This window comes from Formica exsecta, unplaced genomic scaffold (assembly GCF_003651465.1).
Source record: "Formica exsecta isolate Colony F162 unplaced genomic scaffold, ASM365146v1 scaffold172, whole genome shotgun sequence".
Lineage (NCBI taxonomy): Eukaryota > Metazoa > Arthropoda > Insecta > Hymenoptera > Formicidae > Formica > Formica exsecta.
The window spans coordinates 213245-235818 of record NW_021849037.1 but is presented as its reverse complement, the minus strand read 5'-3'; the positions used below and the strand labels follow the sequence as shown (position 1 = coordinate 235818).

The window sequence follows — 22574 nt, the reverse complement described above, 5'->3', positions numbered from 1 at the left end:
ATTTATATATTATTTTAATCTTCTATAAGAGTTAAAAAACCTTTTTATTCACATTTATATTTATAATAATGCTAAAAATATTCTCGCAATGTATTATACGCACATTTTTTAATAAATATCATATTATTAAATTATGAAATTATTAAGTGTGATGAGAGAGAGAAGAGAGAGAGAGAGAGAGAGATAGAGAGAGAGAGAGAGAGAGAGTTCTTATAAAAGAAGTTAAAAAAGTAGATATTTAAATTTGGAACATTAAATCTTTATTTACAAAAAAATATATATACGTATATTTTATTTATTATAAAGCTCTTATACGTATAACAGAAAATTCAATTCTAATTCTCGTGTTATAGCTAGAATGCTTGTCACGCGTTTGTTACAAAATTTTATCAGCATTTCGTCACGCGAGTAGCTACGTAACTTTTATTATCCACACGTGAAGAATATTTCACAAGGGTTGCATAATTTGTTGTTCTACGGTTTTTTTTTCAATATATATATAGTTTGATTTTATATCACTAGCTCGTCCAAAGTTTATTTGCATATATGTATAATATAATATTATACACACACAAACATACATACATACGTAATATACATATATACGTAAATATACATATATGGATTGAGATTTGTTATTAATATAAAAATTTTATAGTATATAGTATAAAAATTTTAGAAAATCGAAAAAAAATAGAATATTTGAATGATTTTGTAAACGCTCGATTTTATGCGGGAATCATTTTAATTAAACAACGAAACGTGAGTACGTGTTATTTCAAAGAGGATCGAAATGTAAATATTGGTCACGGTGATATAAATTATAAATGTTCGTACATGCGGTTTATAAAAAACGCACATTTTTGTATGCTAATCGTTACGCTAAAACCGGTTGGATTGAGAAAGATTGTTACGTGAAAGGTGGAGAACCTTTCCCTTTGCGAGACACGTTAGCTCAAAACTGCGCAATATCAAATTCACAAGTATTGCGACATCAAATTGTTTCGCTGTTGAACGAAACGATTCTCATATATCAGTTTTATCAGCCAAGAGATACATTTAAGAAAAAATATGCGCGATGAATGCAATTGATTACTTTCAGATTTTTTAATATATAATAATAAGGATAATTTATTTTAAATAAAGTAAAAGAAAATATTATTACGCAATTATATCCTTTAATAATTTCATTACCTTAAAATAAGTTAAGATCATCTTAAAAATCACCTTTCATTCAAATTCAAATTATCATTTCATCACCTTAAAAATTGTTATTCAATAACATTTATATTTTAATCTAATGCATGTACATAAAAGATACCGAGTTTCTCACATACTTGAGGAAAATATCAAAATCGAGTTTTCGATTATAAGCAATTGAGAAACACGTCTTATTATATTACTTGTTACATTCCGTTTTATTATGGCAATGTTACAGTTATGTATCTGTGTTTGCTGGGTTATTACTGTAATTGGTCTTAGTTTTGCCGTCAAACAAACGTCAGAAAATGACGTCTCGTGGATGTGACATATCAACGAGACATTTTTGGGTCTCATGAGACCTAACTTTGGATGTCTATTGGTCATTTAGTGACCAAAATTTAGTGTCATCGTGACGTCAGTTTGCTACTTGGGTGGACTATTACATGACTGTAACAATCATATAACATTTTAGTAACATGTTATATTCATGTTATATAACTGCAATTTTGTATGAGTGGGAAATTACAACTAACGTGAATGTTACATGTAACAAATACGTTATATTACTTGTTACATTCCGTTTTATTATGGCAATGTTACAGTTATGTATCTGTGTTTGCTGGGTTATAAGCAATTGAGAAACACGTCTTATCGTGAATTAAACTTTTACTTTGATAAAATTTTTATTTAAGGCTTACGAAAATCTTGAAAATATTAAGAAATTTTGATAAGCGATCGTTGTTGAGGAAGAACCAACACTTTAGATTTTGATAAATATACATGATATGAATGATAGAATTTTAATATCGGATACTGTGGAATATATTGAAAAAAAAATATATTCTGTGCATTTTGATTAATATCCAACTGTTTCTTTCTTCCTGTTATTGCACGTACATTGCACGTACTAATGTATAGTGTATGATAAGCCAGTGGAATATTTTACGTTATATAAATAAAGGTGCGCAAATGAGTGCCGATGACTTTTTTGTGCCGCTTGAATGTATAATGACCAAGAAGCATAATCGCGAGTATTAATAACTTGAAACTCGGAAATTTCTTCTTGCGAACGAAAAAAAAAAAAAGTAAGATGACCACTACACTGCTTTACGGCAATATCGTTATACGAGATCTCTGTGTATTCCAATGCTTAAACACGCATACAACGCAACGCAACACGTACAAGCGATTAATTCCGCCTGTCAGAGGAGAACGGCTCTTTCATAAATAATACCGTTCGTTTGTTCCCTACCGTATTTTTTTAAAAGGACTATTTTTTTATGATAATATATCGAGACGTGCTTACCCGGCATCGCAGACATTAAAAAAATTCAGTATCAAGTAATAAGCGAGAACTCGAGATAAGGATTTAACACGGTAGTTTGTATTTTTCTCGCTTTATCTCTTGAAAGATTTCTCGATCGACGCATCTAAGCCTATCGTTTGATATTTCAACATCATTTAACGGGCCGGGAGATTTCTCTCGCCTTATCACTGTTATAAAGACAAGGAAAATAAACGTCATTGGCCGCGCAACATTGATGTATCTTAGCGAGAACACATGAGAGAGATAGATCATGTATCGCTACACGATCACAAGCGCACGCCGGGAGGCCATACACAGCCGGTTATTATGCCGCAGATAATATGGCTCTCGAAGGTAATTAATACTATTGTTATGATTCCGACAGGTACGTCATGTCCGTGTACCTTGACTAGGCGATTCTTCAGTCTTCGCTTGGAGCTCGTAATGGACACAGATATTGGTGCGATCTTCTCTTAGCGTCTTCCGAGAAATGCACACATGTATTCACCGACTGTCGTTTTAAGGAAATAATTCATCACTTGTGACGACACGTTTCAAATTGTGCAATTTTCAGTTGGAATAAAAATCGGTATCGGGGTGCAATTATAAATTTCCAAACGATTGGGTTCTCGCGCGACCGTGCACGCAGAAATCTGTATCAACAGTAAATAAGAGTGAATTGTGTACGATGTAACGTACCTTGACATACCTGCATATCTTGAGTCGCTTAATGTCTTTCGAAAGTGAACCGACAAATACAGAAGTAATGCGTAAACATTCGGAGAGATAAACAATATATAAATGATATTTTTCGTTGTACATATAACTAGCTAAATCGCTATTTGGGATAAATCCGTCTAAGATGAGCACTTTTGTCGATGGTGTCCCGCACGAGAAGGCAAATATCATGGAGAACGCGAGATTAAACGCGAATACCCACGCGCTCAGCGATACAGGAGAAGATGTGATGAAAGGCAAATTCAATAAATCAACTCAGAGCGATATCTCGGCTTGGAAGTTTTCCTATGGAAGCAGACAAAGATCCAGACCGACATCTCTCGCGTACTTGTCGGCGAAGCAATTTCAGATGAGCGAGTCGAGTTTTTCCACGAATAGCTCGAGGAGTACACTATATCCGGTTCAGAGCGAATTGGTCTTATCGCCTAAAAACAGATACAACAACAACAGATATGTATCTCTAGATATGAGATCGATCAACAGCCTCCCGTATTCATCCTCGAACAACCACATCTTAGGTAGTAATAATACGCCGTACACGTGTTGCTGTACATGTCCGCAGATCCCGCCGGTGATACCGTCTTCGCAACACTCTGACGAGCAGGACGGGCCCGAGAATCTCTCATGGAGGAGACTCCACATGAGCAGGGCTAAATTGAAAGCAACTGCAACCACATCCGAGCTACTTAGTGGGTTTGCAATGGTATAAACATGATTATATATAATTATCATATATAAATAATATTAAGATATTTAATCCATTATCCGCCACTTTGTCACATTTCTGCGACTTTCTTTGGGATCCCTATTCATGAAAAATAATTTAGATCGATATTATCATGCACTCGATTATGTAAAAATTACAAACATTTGGTATGATCTATATAAATCATAAAAAAATAATATGGAGAGCACACATGTGGAAAGAAGGCAAAGAGAATTTACTCTAAATATTTTATCAAATCTGCCGTGTATTAATAAAATTCTTTTTAGATTTTTTAAAATTTTAAATAAAATTAAAAGCGTTTTATTTTTCGTTAAATCACATGGCGATTAATAGATTAATTTTCCTCGTTTACGCGTAACTCCAGATAACTCCAGATGTGATTTGGAAATCGCACACGTATCCATTTTTATTATTGATTGCGCGCATTGACAATTAAATTAATTATAAGTAAATCGTTGCAACAAGATAAATTGTATAAAATTGTATAAAATTGCAATTCGAGAGAAAATATTAAAACAAATATTTTCTTAGTATAGAGATAAATTTTTGTAGTAATGCTTTCTCTAAGATTTATGAACGCGGAATATATTTAATAAATTGATTTCTCAAGGATTCTTTAAAAAAAATTGTTTTTCTGGAAATCCACAACTCAGAATTGGCTGTGTATGATTACACAACGTTTCCTGAAAATGGTTAAATTGACGTTGACGACAATTCTATGTAATCTTCATGCACATCTGTAGTTATATAAGACAGATATCACTTTCTTTAATCTGCTTCACTTTTCGAGATACCTGTAAACCTCTTATACGATGCTACTGACAAGTGCATCGAATTTTATGTATTTTAATTTTCTTTTCTTTTTTCTGATGATTTAGGTAGCGATGGTAGAACTGCAGATCAACGAGCCAACAGCGGTGCCGGAATGGCTATTCGTGATGTTTGCAGTTTGTACTACTTTTCTGGTATCGGTACACATCTTCGCGTTGATGATAAGCACGTATCTCTTACCCAATATCGAAGCCATAAGTAAACTCCAAGTCTCGCGTCTTATAACGGAGTCACCGCACGAGAGAATGCGCGGTTTCATCGAATTGGCTTGGGCATTTTCCACGATACTGGGACTGTTTCTCTTTTTAGTAGAGGTGGCTATTCTTTGTTGGGTCAAATTCTGGGACTATTCTTTTACCGCCGCCACTGCCAGCACTGTGATAATCATTCCTGTGCTCATAGTATTCGTCGCTTTTGCCGTTCATTTTTATCATTCTCTAGTAGTTTACAAATGTGAAAGTGTAGTATCAGATATGAAGGATCTAGAGAGTATAAAAAGAAACTTGGACAATGTGATGGGGCAAACTAACGTATAAACTCCCGAGATGTGATGTGATAATTTGATAATACATATAATCAATTATATCCTGAAAATGAAAAAAGATATATTGAACTTCAAAGATGATGAGTAAAAATTGTATCCTGTAATTTCTAGTGGTATACAAATCGATTTGCAATCGCAGATGAATACTCAGGTTAATAATGGAAAATGTTATTCAATAAAGAGAAAAAACATGATATTTTCAACGCGAGAATACAACGTAAGAAAAACACACATACAAATTTGTTATCAATAACTTTTACTTTTCAAACGCGACCACATACGAAAATGGTCAAGTTTTATTATATATAAAAAATGTACATAGCTGTACACATGCAAGTCAAGAATTGCAACAGTACAAGCAAGTGCTTTTTTTTTAATATGTTACCTATAATATATATCCAGCATTTTTAATAATATTCTGTGTATATACGGTTTAACTCTTGATTTTTATTTAAATCTGTTCATTGATCATTTTGTTTCTATCATAATATGTCATGTTATTAATATATAGTATTTTTTTTTAATCTCGTCACTTAGTTTGTGGAAAAAATGAATGACAGTTGTAAGTATTCGTTTTATATACACTTCCTGAAATTTACATAATGAGCATTTTTTTAGTACTTGTACAATCCTAGTCAATAAATAAATCATCAGACTTTAGGAAATATACAACAAAATGTGATTTGTTACATATATTGAAACAAAAATGAAGGTATACACAATTAATTTACCTCTCATTCTTACCATAAACTAAGTTGCAATCTTACTATAAACACCTTCTATAGTATTATGCCTTAATTTCTTTTGTACAAAAACATTTATATCGTTTGAAGAAGGAGTCTCGTTGTGAAAACGAATCGAGAAATAGAATTATTTTAGTATAACTAAAAAGTATTATGATCCTGTTGTATAAATTATAAATTGTATTGCATTAATCTACATTTGAAAACTTGAACGCTTTCTTAAAGATACACTCTATATCGTACTAAAAAAATTCATTGCATTCGATTAATTTGCTTAACAAATAAAATCTCTTCATGGGGGCACGACGCAATTGTTGCTAAGTCTGCGCCTTCTCTGTCGAGGTTATTCATATGTACATTGGAAGAAAAAATTTTAACATACATTACAGAACTATAAACGTTATATTATAGTGTACGTAATTTGTTAAAAAAAAATCACATACTGTCGACAAACTGATGATCTGAACACAGCTAAATGTTTTTTAAAATATAATAAAATATATATAAAATATACCATTTTACAAAAGCGTCTTTATGAGTTTTTTAATCGAATAACAAAAGTAATCAAAATATATTATTACTTATTGTGTGTGTGTGTGTGTGTGTGACATTTTATTATAAACACACACACACACACACACGCACGCACACGCACGCGCGCGCGCGCGCACGCGCACACACACACACACACACACACACGTGATTATAATAAAATGTCAAAAATGATTTATTTGATATACACATTTGTATATCAATATGAGATAACAATGGAGAATAAATTGCTTGTGCTATGGACAGGTAGACAAATAAAGAATGATAAAAATTAAAAACATTTTTACAAAATTAACGAAATGTTATTCAATGGTGTTGAAAACGCCTTCTTTAAGACTTAAGCTAAGATGTAATTGAAATAAAACTTAGTTTTTTCTATATTACTGTAGGAGCAAACAGATAAAATTTGTTCCGATCACTCTCACTAATATATTTTTTTTATCGCAGATTTCTGAAGATTGGAGAAGACCTTTCCAAAATTTTATAATAATATAATTTTTATATATTTAAGGAACTTATAAATTTTAAACTATTATTTTGATGTGTGTGTGTGTGTGTGTATATATGTGCAATTTCGTTTTTACATATATTATCATATTTAGCAAATTATTAATCTGTTGTGTGTGTGTGTACTATATGTATGTATGTGTGTATGTATGTATAATGTGTATGCGTATACTAATTTGCTAAATACAATGAGATATAAAAATAAAATTAAATTCACATCATTATTAAATATCTAGTTGATTTGTGACTATGAATATTTTACATAACTTATTTTAAAGCAAGGGACAATATGAAAGAGCATATATTATTCTACCTTCCTTAGACAATATAATATTATTATATTAGAATATATTATATTATTTCATTTAATCTAAGATACTATAAATTGATCCAAGAGAAAGGTAGAATGGAAAAAATTATTTATCTTTCAGAGAAATCACTTAATAAATTGGCTTTCGTACATATTATCTTCAGTCTTGTCCTTAAATAAACATATAAAGTCTTTTCGACAGCCTATCCATAGCAAGAGCTCGTTTAGAAAGCCTTTTTGTTTAAACAAACCTTCCTGTAATTATCTTTAACAATGCACAGTTTCATATTACATCCTACTTACACGTTGAGAATGACAATGAACTAATCTCCTCCGAAATAAAAAAAGTTTGATCAACAAATAGATAGCAAAACAAAACAGTATCGAAAAGCGTGCTATTGATTACTGCAAATCGCAAATTCGTGCCTATATGTTTATAAAAATGATGTAATAAATATATACATAATTATTTTTAGCATTATTACTTTGCTCAATCAACTTTAAACCAACTTTAAACCAAGTCACAACCTACATGTATATGTGTATTGGATTCTTATCCAAATGTTCACAAATAGTTCATAAATTATTCTATTCACATAGCTATACATATTTGCAAGTAATTTGATACCAATTGAGTATAATGAATCAAAATGATATTCTGCAATGAATTTTAACCATTGTAACCATTTGTAACTGAATTTTACAAGAGTTATTTATAGCTGTTCAATACTTTTTGTTTGATTGAAAGTAAATACCTCGAGAATCTATTAATTGTTATAATAATAGTAAAAATAAAAGACCATTTTTCACTTGTAAAATCAATCACATGATACATAGTTTTTAGCTATTATGTAGTAGCTTGAAATGACAATAATATTGATTGCATTATCTATTATATGCACAATATCTATCCATATACTCAACATCAATTTAAGACACAGAAAGAATGCCAATAATATATGTGTCATTTGGCATTCCAGAAATATTCTGAGAGGATTCTTCGACCTCTATTGTTTCGGTAAAAAGTTGTTTGCAGCGCTAACATTATACTCGTGTGACATTATGTTACATTTATAAATTATTTATGCAATATATGTATTTTTACACTAAATAAGATCGCAATGAATTGCATTGACCTTAAATCTGAATTGTCCTCCGTATTGACTTTAAAAAGAAAGTAAACGTATATTGCGCGCGCACGCGCGCATGTGTGTATAGAAAAAAACTTACTTACATTAAATGACATTGGTGAAAATAAGGATGTGAAATTATGTGGTAGTGAATTTCATGCAAGAATTTTGCCTCCAATACAGTGCAATATACAGAAAGCCATCACTCTTGTCAAACGTCCATATGTTTAGAAGGTTGTTGAGATATGAATGGTTCACTCCACATTCGACGCAAATCTCCCTGAAAAAAAAAAAAACAATTAACATATACACATAGTTTTATGTATTTTGCTTAGTACATTATATTTTGTGCAACATAACTTTTAAAAAATTTGAATCTCAAATAACAATTTTTATATGTGATGAGTTTTTTTATGTAAATTTATCGATATAAAACGTATTAAATTAAATGAATAAAAATATATATACATACACATATCTCTGTAACTAATTTACACTTTTATTAAAGTATTGTAAAAATTAAAAATAGATTTTATTATTCTTCTTTGTAGCATTGTTTCTAAACAGATATCACTTTCAATCGTTTATAATTTGAAAATTATTAATTTCTTTTCTTTTTAAGAAAATTTTTTTCTTTTTAAGAAAAAATTGATTCCAAAGATTGTGATCAAAGAATATATAAAAGTAAAAGATGATCTGTCAGATCTAAAACATATTGAATAGGATATATAAAGAATTTATATGCAGAGAAAAAAATAAATAGATACCTTCAGATATGCCATTGTGAGCAATGGCAACAAAGTGAAGGGCACAAGGTACAATAAGGCAGGCTGCGCAGCTTTGAACACCTCCGAGCTTACAGTGGCGGTAAGTAGACCAAGAAAATAACCGATCAAAGAGCAATGAAAGTAGCTAATCCGGCTGAAGTGGCGCGGCGGTGGTACCCCAGTTTCACAGCCACCAGGCAATAACTGAGTCTTCTTGTACGCATCATATCGCAGGACAAAACAGAGTAAAAGACCCGGCATAACAACGTCGCCGAGGCCCAGCATCGAGAAATGTCCAGCTTGATGCATCGACGGAAAAACCAGTTTTCCGGGTAAAGGTAGTTTTGGCGCGGCTCTCGCCACGCCGCCCAAATGTAATCTTCTAGCCACGAGACTTACTGGATTATCTGCAGGCCTAGTTGCCACCTGTTTTAAATAACAAGACATAGTTTACAATTGTGTGATATTATAATTATTACATGCGCAAAAATTGATTCTACAGAGACAGATATTAAATAGATACATTGTGCAATTGGGTTTACTCTTACTTTACAATGCATCATTGTAATAAAAATATTGCAATGCGGAGAATAGCATTATGAATTTTTATTCGAAAACAATACGTGATGCTTCTTATTGTGTACAATGTATATATACAGTAAGATTTGCAAAACTCACCTTAACCATTACGTTTGTGCTGAATATGTAGGATGAAAAGAAAACCCAAAAGACATCGTAGATCAGCAGCCCGGTTAATAACAACGTGGATACCTTGAGACTAGGTAGTCGAACAAATGCGATAAATGCTACACACAGGCCCATGCCCATTGCATCCATCAGCAGCCAATGTCCGGTCAAGACCCAGATGCATACTATACTCACACTGAGCGAAAACGACAGCAGTTCCGCGCCCGTAAATCTCCCACAAACACCAAAGGATATTTTATTACCATCGGAACATGGTCTGATGATGTACTGACACATGGGTAATAAAAGAAATGCCAATGCAACTGTGGCTATAACTGCAAACAAACGACATAATTTCGATTATACGCCAAATATTTCGTATTAAATTTGTGCCGTTACCGGAGGCCTCATGATAAAGCTCATTTTAAACTGAAAATCTGCTAAACTGAAAACTTACTGGCTGTACAAATTGCGAGAAGCATCTGCATACTGTCGAAAAAGAAGAACATGACGAGTAGAGAAATGGAAGCACAGAGAGGTAGACAGAGAGCATGCATCGTATCCAGAGTTTGAACTCTTCCTCCGTTAGCACCGTCCGCATTGCCGGCGTTGCTGTTGCTCGTAATTCCAGTCAATAAATTGCTACGTTCCTTCTCCTTTTGTCTTTCCCTCGCCTCTTGTTCCATGTTCAGAGATCGGAAACTACCGTAGACTATCAGTAGGATTGATATTAGAAAAGTGGATATCCTAGATGAATCCATTATGGAATAAGCCCTGCAACAACAGTGATCGACAGATTAAATAAACTTGAGAAAGAAGAAAAGATATTGATGCAGACAAATACAGTAGTACACCAACCATTGGTAGTCGACTTGATACGTGGCCATGTTTAAGAATGCCTGGCCCTGCAGCACTCGGCGCTATGCAAAGACACCTCCGGACATTTAGATGTCTTTTGTCAAAGTGCTTCTCATTCGCACTAAACTATATCAGAGATCATCTGCTATTGGAAAAGAAAAAATAGTCACATAGAGTGTTAATCCTTAGAGATTGCACGCACGGTCATCGCAGCTGTGTCGAAAAATAAAAAATTATTGCACGAAACATACCTAGTAGGGTTCCTCGAACTCAGCATTATTGGCAAATGGAATTAGGCCTTTGGAAGCTTCGGGTCACCCTCTTGATGCGGTGCAATATAAGGAAACAGAGAGAGAATCCTACGATGAGTTTGACAGCGTTGACAGTATCGCGGATGGGAGGTCGGCGCGCGACGAAACGAAATCGAATGACATGGTTTCGCGAGTATTCGGGCTCGCGTGAAACAGTCTATCTACGAATACCGTTGTAGCGCGGTCGTAAAATCGCAATGGGATCGCACGCGATGAGCAGGAGGCGATCGTCGTACCGTGACCGTCGTCGTGTCGGGTCGTGTGGCATATCCCGCGATCGCGTCCAAGATACGTCACGGAAGACGGGGAGGACGCGTGAACGATGGACGCAAGGAAAAAACGGGGACAACGCGCGAAACGTCGACTCGCCCGGGACGCGACGCCGTAGGCAGGACCGCGAGGTACACGCGTCGAGACGAGGCGTGCACTGACATACACAGTCGAAACAGCTGATCTCGGGGGGGAGCCTATTTACACGTTCGAGCGTCGCGCGGCCGTTTCTGTGCGGGACAGACGGGATCGCGTAGAGTCGTCCGTAGCGCACGGACGTTCACCATTTTGGTAAACACACGGGTCACGTGACCTCGTTGGCCCCCGAGAGATATCGCTCTCTACTCCCTTACCCTCGTAGATCATAAGTGAGATTTTCCTCCTCGCGATTCGCACGCTCCGCTTCGACTATCTCACCTGGGCGATCCGAAGTCTGGGGCCCTTATGCGGGACGTCGCATCACCTCATGAGTCCACCACATATCGTCCTGCGAACGAGAGGAGATATGGGATCGTACGACGAGACGATGACGATGATGATAACGACGACGATGATACCGGACGATACGTTGAATATCTATCGGCACGCGAGAGAACGGTCCACCATACTACGTACAGTACAGTACATGTACCATAGTGTACTACAGTGTACTATAGAGTGTACTACAGTGTACTACTGTACGGGGTTTAACTGCTGCTTGACAGGCGCAGATGTGCCGCAAGCGCGTCCATTAGTCGTTTGAAAAATGCCTCGCCTACTTTTAATCAGGGCAAAGAATTTTGTGTTTTTAAAGCCAAAATAACATGTTAATCAGAATGTATACTATATATATTATTTATATTATTAATATTAATGTGTTATTAATATTAATCAGATTCAAATCTTAATCACTCTCAGATCATCGAAAGATTGCAGAAACGTTGCATAGATCTTACATTGAAACATTGTAATATTGCATGGAAGTTGCGAAATATTTCTGCAATGTTACTGTAAGCCTGCGGCAACGTTGAAATGTCCGCCCTTAAAAATATTACAATGTAAGACTACATAGTAATATTACGATGCAATGTATTTGTAATATTGAAATGCGTTGCTACAAATATGCAAAACGCTTCAGATTTAATAGATAAATTTTGAGAATATATAAAGATATCCAACCCAGACAGCACAAGGATGTCCTTAGGACGTCCAAAGGGCATCCAGGACATACATGTAGCGAAAGTAATCATGTATGCATATTAAATTTTCATAAAATATATTTATAATAATATCTTAAAACATCCTACAAATATCCTGAACCATCCTGGACATATTCAGGATGATCCTGAGGACGTTTTGTGCTGTCTGGGAAGAGAGATAAGAAAAAAAGATTGTGAATTTACGCAATTATAATGAGTTTTTTATCGTCTCTCTTGGAAAGGTGGAGGTAAATTGGGTCAAACTGAGTCGAAAAGTCCCGAACCATTTTTTTTTATAACGCTTAATAAAGGAGTTATTATTGAGTAAAGTCTGGCCACTTAGCGTCAATCTTTAGCCGGGCGCACGTCGGTCGTCGGTGAGCCGCGCGCCTGGAGCGCTATTCTGTACATGGCTTTCTATAATTAACATCGCTATTTTATAAATAATTTACAAATTTAAGAAATTGATAATGATTAAATAATTTGATTCATAAAAGTTAAAATTTTATTTATATAAATATTAAACTATTTTACATCTTAAGTAAACAATAAACGGATAATTTTAACGTTTTCGGACATTTATTTGTCCGATTTCTAAACAATCAGTTCAATATCTGAATTCTCTGTGTTGGAATTGTATCAGATAAATTAAACTGATAAAAATAGTTATATCTGTAATCTTACTAGCCGCTCTTTGCAAGCTTTATATAATCATCATGACTAAAACTTAAATCCGGGATAGATAACGCAATGCGCGCCGCATAGCAGTAAACGAACAAACTAGCGATAACCGAAAATTGTTTTTTGTAATGCTTTTGGAATGTTGCTATAACATTCTCATGAAATATTACAATTACATGTTCCAATAATGTTTCAACAATATTACATTGCAACTTGCAAAATTGTAATATTACTGCAATATAATTGCAATGTTCCGTGCTGTATGGGGAGTAATCAAACACTTCTGCTTCTCTCGAAGCCCCAACATCGCCCCAAAAGACCTTTTTAAAGACCTTCTTTAAAAAATATTTTTTCTTAAAAAATTACAAAAAATATTCTTTACTTGAAAAATATTCAATAAAAAAAAAAAATAGTTTCTTAAAAAACTTTTTAAAATGGTTTCTCTCTTAAAAATTAATTTAATAATTTTGTCAGCATATAAAATAATAAAATGTATATATAAATCAATTGATGAGCGAATATACGCTTATTTATACACACTAGAACAACACAGGCGCGCGCTTTTATTTACGGACATTTTCCAACTTTTGCTTCCTCATAGAGGAAGCTTTGTTTTCGTAACAAAATTTTTTTTCGAGTTTTCTATGCCAATGTGTTTAGAATATTCTAAAACGACGAAAAATCATATTTCTTAAAAATGTCTGTATGTATGTATGTATGTGTGTGTATGTGTGTGTGTACGCAATATATTGTACATAGATATAGTATATTTAGACCGAGTGTTGAGGAGTGGGCGCCAAGATGCACGTAGAAAAGGACGTACTCTGTTCTGTTCTCTCTCGCTCGCATGTAGCATAGCGAAAGAAAACGCTGTGTTACGTACGAGCGAGAGAGAACGCAAAGGGCACGAAACAGAGTATGTCTTTTTCTACAAGCATTTTTACCCTCACTCCTTAAATAAAGGCAAACGCTCGGTCTAGATATATTATGTCTATGATATTGTACAACCTCTAACTTCCGTCATTTTTGAGATATCGGACTAAATTTTTTTTACATGGATAGAGTATTAAAAAAGGATGGTTGGTATTGAATTTGGTGAGAATTGATGAAAAGGTTCATTTTTTATAAAATTTTTAATTTTTTGAGAAATGCCTGTGCACGCTGTAACTTTCGGAAAATTTGAGATATTGGGTTAAATTTTTTTACATGAATAGAATATTATTAAAGGATGGTTAGTATTGAATTTAGTGAGGATCGGTGAAAGAATTTATTTTTTATAAAATTTTGAATTTTTTGAGAAATGTCTGTACATATCCTAACTTTCGCAAATTTTAAGATATCGAGTTAAATTTTTTAATATGAATAGAGTATCACTAAAGGATGGTTGGTATTGAATTTGGTGAGGCAAAGCTTCCTCTATGAGGAAGCAAAAATTGAAAAACTCTTTTGCTTTAAGGATCTTAAGCTTTGTAAGGAAGCTTTATGAGGAAAAGTGCAAGTTTCTAATTTGCACAATTTTCAACTTGTTTTTTCCATAACTTTAACTTTTTCTTTCACAAACTCAAACTGTCAAAATTCGCATGATTTGACAGTCGCAAATAATACAAAATGAAGTAATCCTAACAACACACATGTCTAGAGGATATCCAGAGGTCATCCAGAGATCATCCAGAGAATGTTTAACATCCTCTGGATGTCCTTTGGACATGTGTGTTGTTAGAGAAGTCACAGCGCACAAACGATACAGCCAATTAGCATCACAGAGAAAAGGTTTCAACGCTTCAATATATTCGAGTTCGAGGATTCACACCTTTTTCAGAAAGAAATAGTTGTCTCGAAACTTTCAAATTAATTATATTTACATCAATTGGAAATCTTACTATCGCCAACAGTCATACCACGTTGTAAAAAGCACCAGTTCTCGTCCAATAATCTAACAAAAGATATAACGAAACTAAGAGTTAGTAATATGCCAAAACCTTTAAATATGAAGTATCTTATCAAAAATTAAATATCTTTTATAAGACATTAATTTAGATAACATGTCTTTTGTTATGTTGTAGTTTAAAGTTCCTGCCTCACGAGCTCAACCTTCAGCTTCTTATAATTATTATAATTGCACGCTTTCGCTTTAATGCTAAATTACAATATTCGTGTTTTCTTTTTACAATTTGTTAAATGAACGAGAACTGGTGCTTTACAACATGGTATAACTGTTGGCGATAGTAACGTTTCCAATTGATGCAGATATAATTAATTTGAAAATTTCGAGACAACTATAAATAAAAAGTAGATTTCATTATCACAAAATAATTTAAGCATGTATTTAAAAAAAAATATTGATATTGGTGAGATTTAAATTAGCAAAAAAAAGAGTGCCAACGGTACATGATGTTCCCAAGCGGTCACCCATCTAAGTACTGACCATGCTCAACGTTGCTTAACTTCTGTGATCGGACGAGAACTGATGCTTTACGTTTTTTTTTTAAATTCGTTTCTTAATAACCATTACAAACAATCGGATTTTTGTATTACAATAAACCAGTAATCGGCTTTATACTAGGATTAACTCGACGGCCAGTTTGGCACTCGCAAGTCACACAATATATTTTAAAGAATTGTAGGACCGTAAGGCTTGAAAACGTAAAGTATATACCGTTTCATATATACAAAATAAATAAATATATAAAATAAACTACAAAGTAATAACACAAACTAAACAAAAGAAATAAATAAAATAAAATAAAATGAAATGTTAACTAAAAAGAAAAATTTCTGTATTTTAATACTGGAATTTTTAATTCAAATGCGCTATTCTATGACTTAGTTATTAATATCACTACGTTCTTGAGCCTATCTTAAATACTACTATCGATGCGCTGGTTAAGCGCTGTACGCTATCACAGTGATATGCTTAATTACTAATATCACAGTATCGACTGATCATTATGCTTAATTACTAATATCACAGTATCAACTGAATGTTATGCTTAATTACTAATATTACAGTATCGACTGATCGTTATCATCATAGCGTCACCAATATTTTTCTTGCTCTTTAGTGAGGTATTCGTCATTTATATCCCTATCAGGTAAGTCTAAACTATACTTTAAATATATATCTGTATTACTACTATTTATATTCGGAGGGTAATTAATAATCTTTTGATTCTTACGTCTAGCTATATGATAAATTAATGTAACCATTTTTTTATCTTGAATGTAACCAAGTCTGTCAAGGTAGGGAAATGCCTTTTTTTTTGAAAGTCGAGCAACTACGTTCTTTTATAATTTCTGATTTTGGAATTTACATTCGCTACGATGGCTTTAATTTTATATTTTGATTGTGTTGTCATATCAATGAAGGTTAATCGTCTTTACTAAAGAACTTCACGATAAGATTCGCGAGTGTGTCTAATCTATTATTAATCATTTCAATGCTGTTCTCTAGTTTATCTGAACCTGGATTGAATTTGAGATACACCTTCATGAATCTTGTTCTGTCATTCGCACGTGCCTCTGTCTGAATGACCGGTTTTTCATATTTATTCGTGCTGACTCTAACTGCATCTGCGAAAGACATATTAGGCCTAACCGATCCGCTGCCCCGTTCGAGACTATTAACTTGATTTTGATGCTGTAAAAGTTGCTTCTTAATTAACCTGTTTTTTAACTCTAACAATACGGGACAACCTCTATATGACGCCGGATGACCCGTTGTTTTACAATTTATACAGTATACTTCTTTGTGATACTTGAGTACCGCTGCACATTCTCCTGGCTTGTGGTCCTCTTTGCATTTCACGCATCTGTATTTAAGGTTGCAATTGGCCGCCGCGTGTCCGATTCTTTGGCATCGTTTGCATTGTATGGCCTCCTTCCTGTAAAGTTTCTCCCACGAGATTATGTGGTGGAAGAGTGATTTTACCTTCCACAGCTGCGCTGCATTGCTGTCCGCGGTAATCTGCACCAAGAATATAGGTAGAGTTCTACCCTCCTGTACCGACCTTCGTGTTGAGAATCTGGTCACTTTATTAAAAGAGATGTTCTGTATCTCTTGCCGCTTCAATTCTTTCATAACTCCGTGTGTTTCAAAGGTCTGATTTAACCCTTTGAGTAGGAATGTGGCGTTCTTATCTTCCTTCGGTGTATGAGAAAAAGTTCGTATTAGCCTCCAATAAAGACTGTTTGACTTTTTTGAAGTTGTCGATGTTGTCTATTTGTAGTATGTGTTTGTTATCATTAACCCTTTTAATATGAAAGTTTGCACCGGCCATTATTTCATTTGCTAGTTTCCAGGTATCCCTGGGATCCTTACTGAAAATGTTTATGGGCGGAGACTTCTTCCGTTTTTTTGTGACGAAGGAGGGTTTCCGATTGTCTTTTTATCTTGTTTATTTGAAAATGTATTATGCCCTGTTGAAATTTGACTATTCGTGTGTGTGTTTGAACTTTGTATGTCTGCTTGTGTATAACTGAGCGGTTGACTGTTGTTATTCGTCTTTCTGTTATTCTTGTCTCTTAATATTTGCACGAATGACCTTTCTTCTTCTTCTGCCATTTCCGCTTCCATGACTTGCGTTGCCGAGAGCGATTCTTCTCCCAGGATGTCGAATCTATTTTTTATGCTAATGTCCGGTGTGCCTTGTCCGGCGCTCTGCGTTATCTGTCGTTGTCTCATCTCTTTTTTTACTCTGTCGGATTCTTCTAGCAGTAGTTTTAGCTTTTGATTTTCTAAGATGAGTTGCCTCATCTTACTCTCTAAACTTTCATCTAGCACTTCTTTTTTTTCACATTACCGTTCAAATCGATCTTCGATTTTCGTTTCATTGCTGCCGACAGATTAGGTTCCACTTTTAACTTAACTGGATTTAATTTATTTATGCTTTTCGTGAATTTCGACATTGAGTGAGATGTTAGTTTCCCTTTTGCTATTTTGGTTATGTCTGCGCGTGCTACAGTTTTCGACGGACATTCTTTGTCTTTGGTGGTCCTGTGTGTAAATGTTTGATCCACACCGAGCCGCTTACAATGCGACTTGTCGCTATGGCGCGCACCGCGCGACTGCGTGCTTTACAACGTGGTATGACTGTTGGCGATAATAAGATTTCCAATTGATGCAGATATAATTAATTTAAAAGTTTCGAGATAACTACAAATAAAAAATAGATTTCATCATCCCAATAAGTTAAGCATGTATTTAAAAAGAGATATTGATATTGGTAAGATTTAGATTAGCAAAAAAAAAGAGATAGTGCCAATAGTATATGGTGTTTCCTAAGGTTATATAAAGGAACCCAGATAGCCAAGAATGTTAAAATCACGTTTTGCCAAAGCTTTGCGACAAGGTGTGTTTTAATAAGACTTTGTCTGCGCGGTCGCATAGCTTCTAAAAACGACGTGTCAAACAAAGAACGGTTTGTTTCACAAAATAGTCCTCTCTGCGAGATTGATCGTTTTTCACAATTTGTCACAGAAGTCCTGAATCACTCACTCCGTATAGAAAATTACCACAAATTTGCTATCACGTCATGCACAGTAAGGTTCAAGTCCGGTTAGATGAACCGACGTTTAAAATTAGCAGGGTGATTAACTCATATATGTAATACTACTGTATTGCTAGTCACGTATCTTTCCAATGAGCGGAGTTGGCGAAAACAATACGGTGAAGACATATTTCAATCTCTCGCTTCCACAATTACTTTTCGGATCTGCACCCAAAAAATAGATTATATAATTTATTTTCTTCAGTTTTATATTTTGTATTTTTATCAAAGATTCTAATTGTTTTATACAAAGAATAAAAATAAACATTTTCAGCAATATTAAACGCAGCTTTTTAGATTAGCCTCTACGTATATCAACGCATGCGCATTGGGCATAAAGTACACGAATTGTGGGAGCGAGAGGTTGATATATGTTTGCACCGTAATGTTTACGCCAGCATTGAGCTTTGTTCGAAAATCGAACTAATTAATTAAAAGACGTCGAAATTAATAAGCGTTAGCGAGCAATGCGATAAAGCGCCGTTTAAATAACTTCGAAATTTGGTGCGTAGTCTGACAACGCGCGCTGCGCTACACGAACTCCAATCTGAGCGCGTCCCGCCAAAGGAGCGCCGCGAATCACGCCAGGCCCGCGGCATCGCTCGTGCCTATCAAGGCGGGCCACGTAGCGGTCACCCAAGAGAGCTGAAATTACAATAAACAACGTTCTATTTTACTAAATCATCGCTAACAACAGCAGGCCCAATCTTTTGGGAAAAACATATCGAATGTTCTAGAACAATTCAAAGAAGATTGTATAAAAGCTCTCTCGGGGAATCGCCGGGCGCACTCGATCGTGAACTCCATCCGTGACAGTGTGTTATTATATCGTTTAAACTCTCGTTCTAGAAAAGTCGCTCGCTTTTCTAATTCGTACGTTCGTTTACGAAACGCTTTCCAACTTTTGCTTCCTCATAGAGGAAGCTTTGTTTTCGTAACAAAATTTTTTTTCGAGTTTTCTATGCCAATGTGTTTAGAATATTCTAAAACGACGAAAAATCATATTTCTTAAAAATGTCTGTATGTATGTATGTATGTGTGTGTATGTGTGTGTGTACGCAATATATTGTACATAGATATAGTATATTTAGACCGAGTGTTGAGGAGTGGGCGCCAAGATGCACGTAGAAAAGGACGTACTCTGTTCTGTTCTCTCTCGCTCGCATGTAGCATAGCGAAAGAAAACGCTGTGTTACGTACGAGCGAGAGAGAACGCAAAGGGCACGAAACAGAGATAAATCTTATCGCCAAAAAGACTTGTAAACTATTTATTGTTCTTAATAAATTGACTGCCTTTATTACTAAGCGTGTCCATTTCACGCTATCCTCGCGCTCCCGCGTTCACTCGCGCACAAGCTTTGACTAGCAATATAGTAGTATTACATATATGGGTTAACTGAAATGACATGAATGCTTGGTTTTCCTCACTGATCTATATTATAGTCCTATATAATCAGAGAAGCGACAATGGCGTTTCGCTTGCTGATTGGCTGACCGCCATGGGCCCGTATTGCCTCCGAGCGCGGGAAATTGAAATGAGTTTGACTAAAACCACGGTCTATGTAAGACCGTAACTAAAACTTACGTTTATGTTACGTTTTCGCTGTTTTAAAAAATATTATTAATAATAATATTAATTTAAAAAATCCGGATTAAACGACAAAACAAATAAAATAGACCAAAATAAGTATTATTATATCGTTTAAACTCTCGTTCTAGAAAAGTCGCTCGCTTTTCTAATTCGTACGTTCGTTTACGAAACGCGAAGTTTTCGATTATACTCAAAGAGATTTCTCGTCGCTCGCGATTAATCTCTCGTTATTAAGACGCGCCGTTTATTCCGTCGCTCACGGAATCGCGCCGTTTATACCGTCGCTTGCTGTAAATAAAATAGACCAAAATAATACAAGATTTTATGTTTAATAAAACAATAATTCTTTATTCATTCAATAAAGGTTCCTATTATACGTTTTAATTGTGATAATGGTATCGCGAACCCTTTTTATTGAGAAATACTCGCTTCATCGTGAAAAACTTGAAATAGGTTTTGTGTAACTAACATTTTGTATAAAACGATGTGTATACTGCGACACAGAGAACAGCAAATTGACAATAGCCGCTCTATACATGTCTAAATTTGTATACCTGAAAATAAAGTGATGTCATCACTCTGCGCAGCCCAAATTGAATGAATTTATTGGTCCTTAGAAGTTGAGAGATGACAGTCACCTAAGAAATAAATCAATTGTAACCCATACAGCACCGCAAGATTGTAACAACGTTGCAGCAACATTTTTCTGCAAGATTACAACATTGCAGAAACATTGCAAAATATTGCTGCAATGTTATTATGATATTGCAGCAACAATAAAATGTCCGCCTACAGAAATATTGCAATATAATATTGCAGCAACATAGCAATATAATATATATGCAATAATACTTTATGTATATTTATCGACAATAATATCCTTACATATGAAAAAAATAATAAGAAATTAGGCCTATAAGAGTCAGGATCTAGTGTGTATATAGATTTTCTGTATTATAATAACAAAATTATAAAATGTACATTTTTCGGTGCACATTCGACTTTCTTCAGTAACAGAGAATATTTAAAACTATATATATATATTAGTGGTATCGATCATGTAACTTTTCCTTTAGAGCGGAAAAGTGAAAAGTGAAAAATTTTGCCATTGATTTCAATGCTAATATTTTTCACTTTTCACGTTTCCGCCCTAGGGAAAAAGTTACATGATTGGTACCCAGGGTGCACTCGATATTATAATATTAACCATTTCATTCTTTAGAGGAATGGCTATAACTAGAGTCCTAAATAATCAGAGAAGCGACAATAGCGTCTCGCTTGCTGATTGGCTGACCGCCATGGGCCCGTTCCATTTAACGACCGCAACGCTCACGGTATCATTTCATCTTTGTTGTTCACCGAAAGTTAAACAAAGATAGATGATGCTCGCGAGCGTTGCAGTCGTTAAGTAGAACGCATCCTATGTTGGTCCCGTAGTGGATCCTACGTGCAAACTAACCGCAATCGGCGTACCGTAAGTGAGAAAAAAGTATATTTGTCAAGCGACGCGGTAGCGTCCCGACGCCAAGTAATATTATTTTCCAAAAAAAAAACATTTTAAATATCTCTGAGACATTTTTAAGACATTTTAGATTACAAATGGGCAGCTGCGGGACCAACATGGCGATCATGGGAAGCATGGAGAGGGTAACGATGTCGCTTCTCTGATTATATAGATCTTTGCAATATTTCTGCAACATTACCCTGCAATATGCAATATTGCAATGTTGCAGCAATGTTGTTGCAAGCTTCAGTTCTGTATGGAAAGTTTCATTCTTTTTAATGTCAATGTGTAAACAATTTGTGAAGGGTGAAAGGTGATTGCATACAAAGAAAAATGTCAAATTTTGTAAAGAAGAATAGAAGAACTTTTATTTCTAAAACAGATTTAAATTCTGGATAACATATAAAAATGGGAAGAAAAGCAAACGATACAAGATTTTTTGCGCAGGTTCAAACAAGACCGTCGGTTACGGCACAAAAACAGATCGCTTCCAAGAATATAAACAGGCCTAAATAATATAAATACGGTGGATTGCAAAAAAGGGAAAAAGCACGTAAATAACGATAGCCTGGAATCCATTGTAAAAACCT

General features: G+C 34.6%; 3 protein-coding genes across 7 annotated transcripts in view; 1 reads left to right on the top strand and 2 right to left on the bottom strand.

Moving 5' to 3' along the window:
* Positions 1-1618: 1618 nt before the first annotated feature.
* On the top strand, positions 1619-8887 carry LOC115233344 (calcium release-activated calcium channel protein 1-like). Its single transcript, XM_029803695.1, has 2 exons — positions 1619-3950; positions 4853-8887. Exons 1-2 carry the CDS (start codon positions 3372-3374, stop codon positions 5339-5341), a joined length of 1068 nt encoding a protein of 355 aa, XP_029659555.1. The 5' UTR covers positions 1619-3371; the 3' UTR covers positions 5342-8887.
* LOC115233343 (signal peptide peptidase-like 3) lies at positions 5592-12328 on the bottom strand. 5 transcript variants are annotated; one of them, XM_029803691.1, is made up of 7 exons: positions 11902-12328; positions 11155-11262; positions 10904-11048; positions 10503-10819; positions 10037-10380; positions 9359-9784; positions 5592-8871 (listed from the first exon to the last, which is right to left on the bottom strand). In XM_029803691.1, exons 3-7 carry the CDS (start codon positions 10930-10932, stop codon positions 8803-8805), a joined length of 1185 nt encoding a protein of 394 aa, XP_029659551.1. In that variant the 5' UTR covers positions 10933-11048; positions 11155-11262; positions 11902-12328; the 3' UTR covers positions 5592-8802. The 5 variants fall into 5 exon arrangements, with proteins under 5 accessions (XP_029659551.1, XP_029659549.1, XP_029659552.1 ...); XM_029803689.1 differs by having other exon boundaries at positions 11155-11224; XM_029803692.1 differs by having other exon boundaries at positions 10904-11045; positions 11155-11224.
* An 8596-nt stretch (positions 12329-20924) lies between these two features.
* The window catches only part of LOC115233351 (THAP domain-containing protein 1-like), an 11323-nt gene continuing 9673 nt past the window's right edge, over positions 20925-22574 (bottom strand). The window contains exon 6 of the mRNA XM_029803706.1: positions 20925-21118. Coding sequence (XP_029659566.1) covers positions 21084-21118 — 35 coding nt within the window. The 3' untranslated portion in view covers positions 20925-21083. The remainder of the gene's footprint in view (positions 21119-22574) is intronic.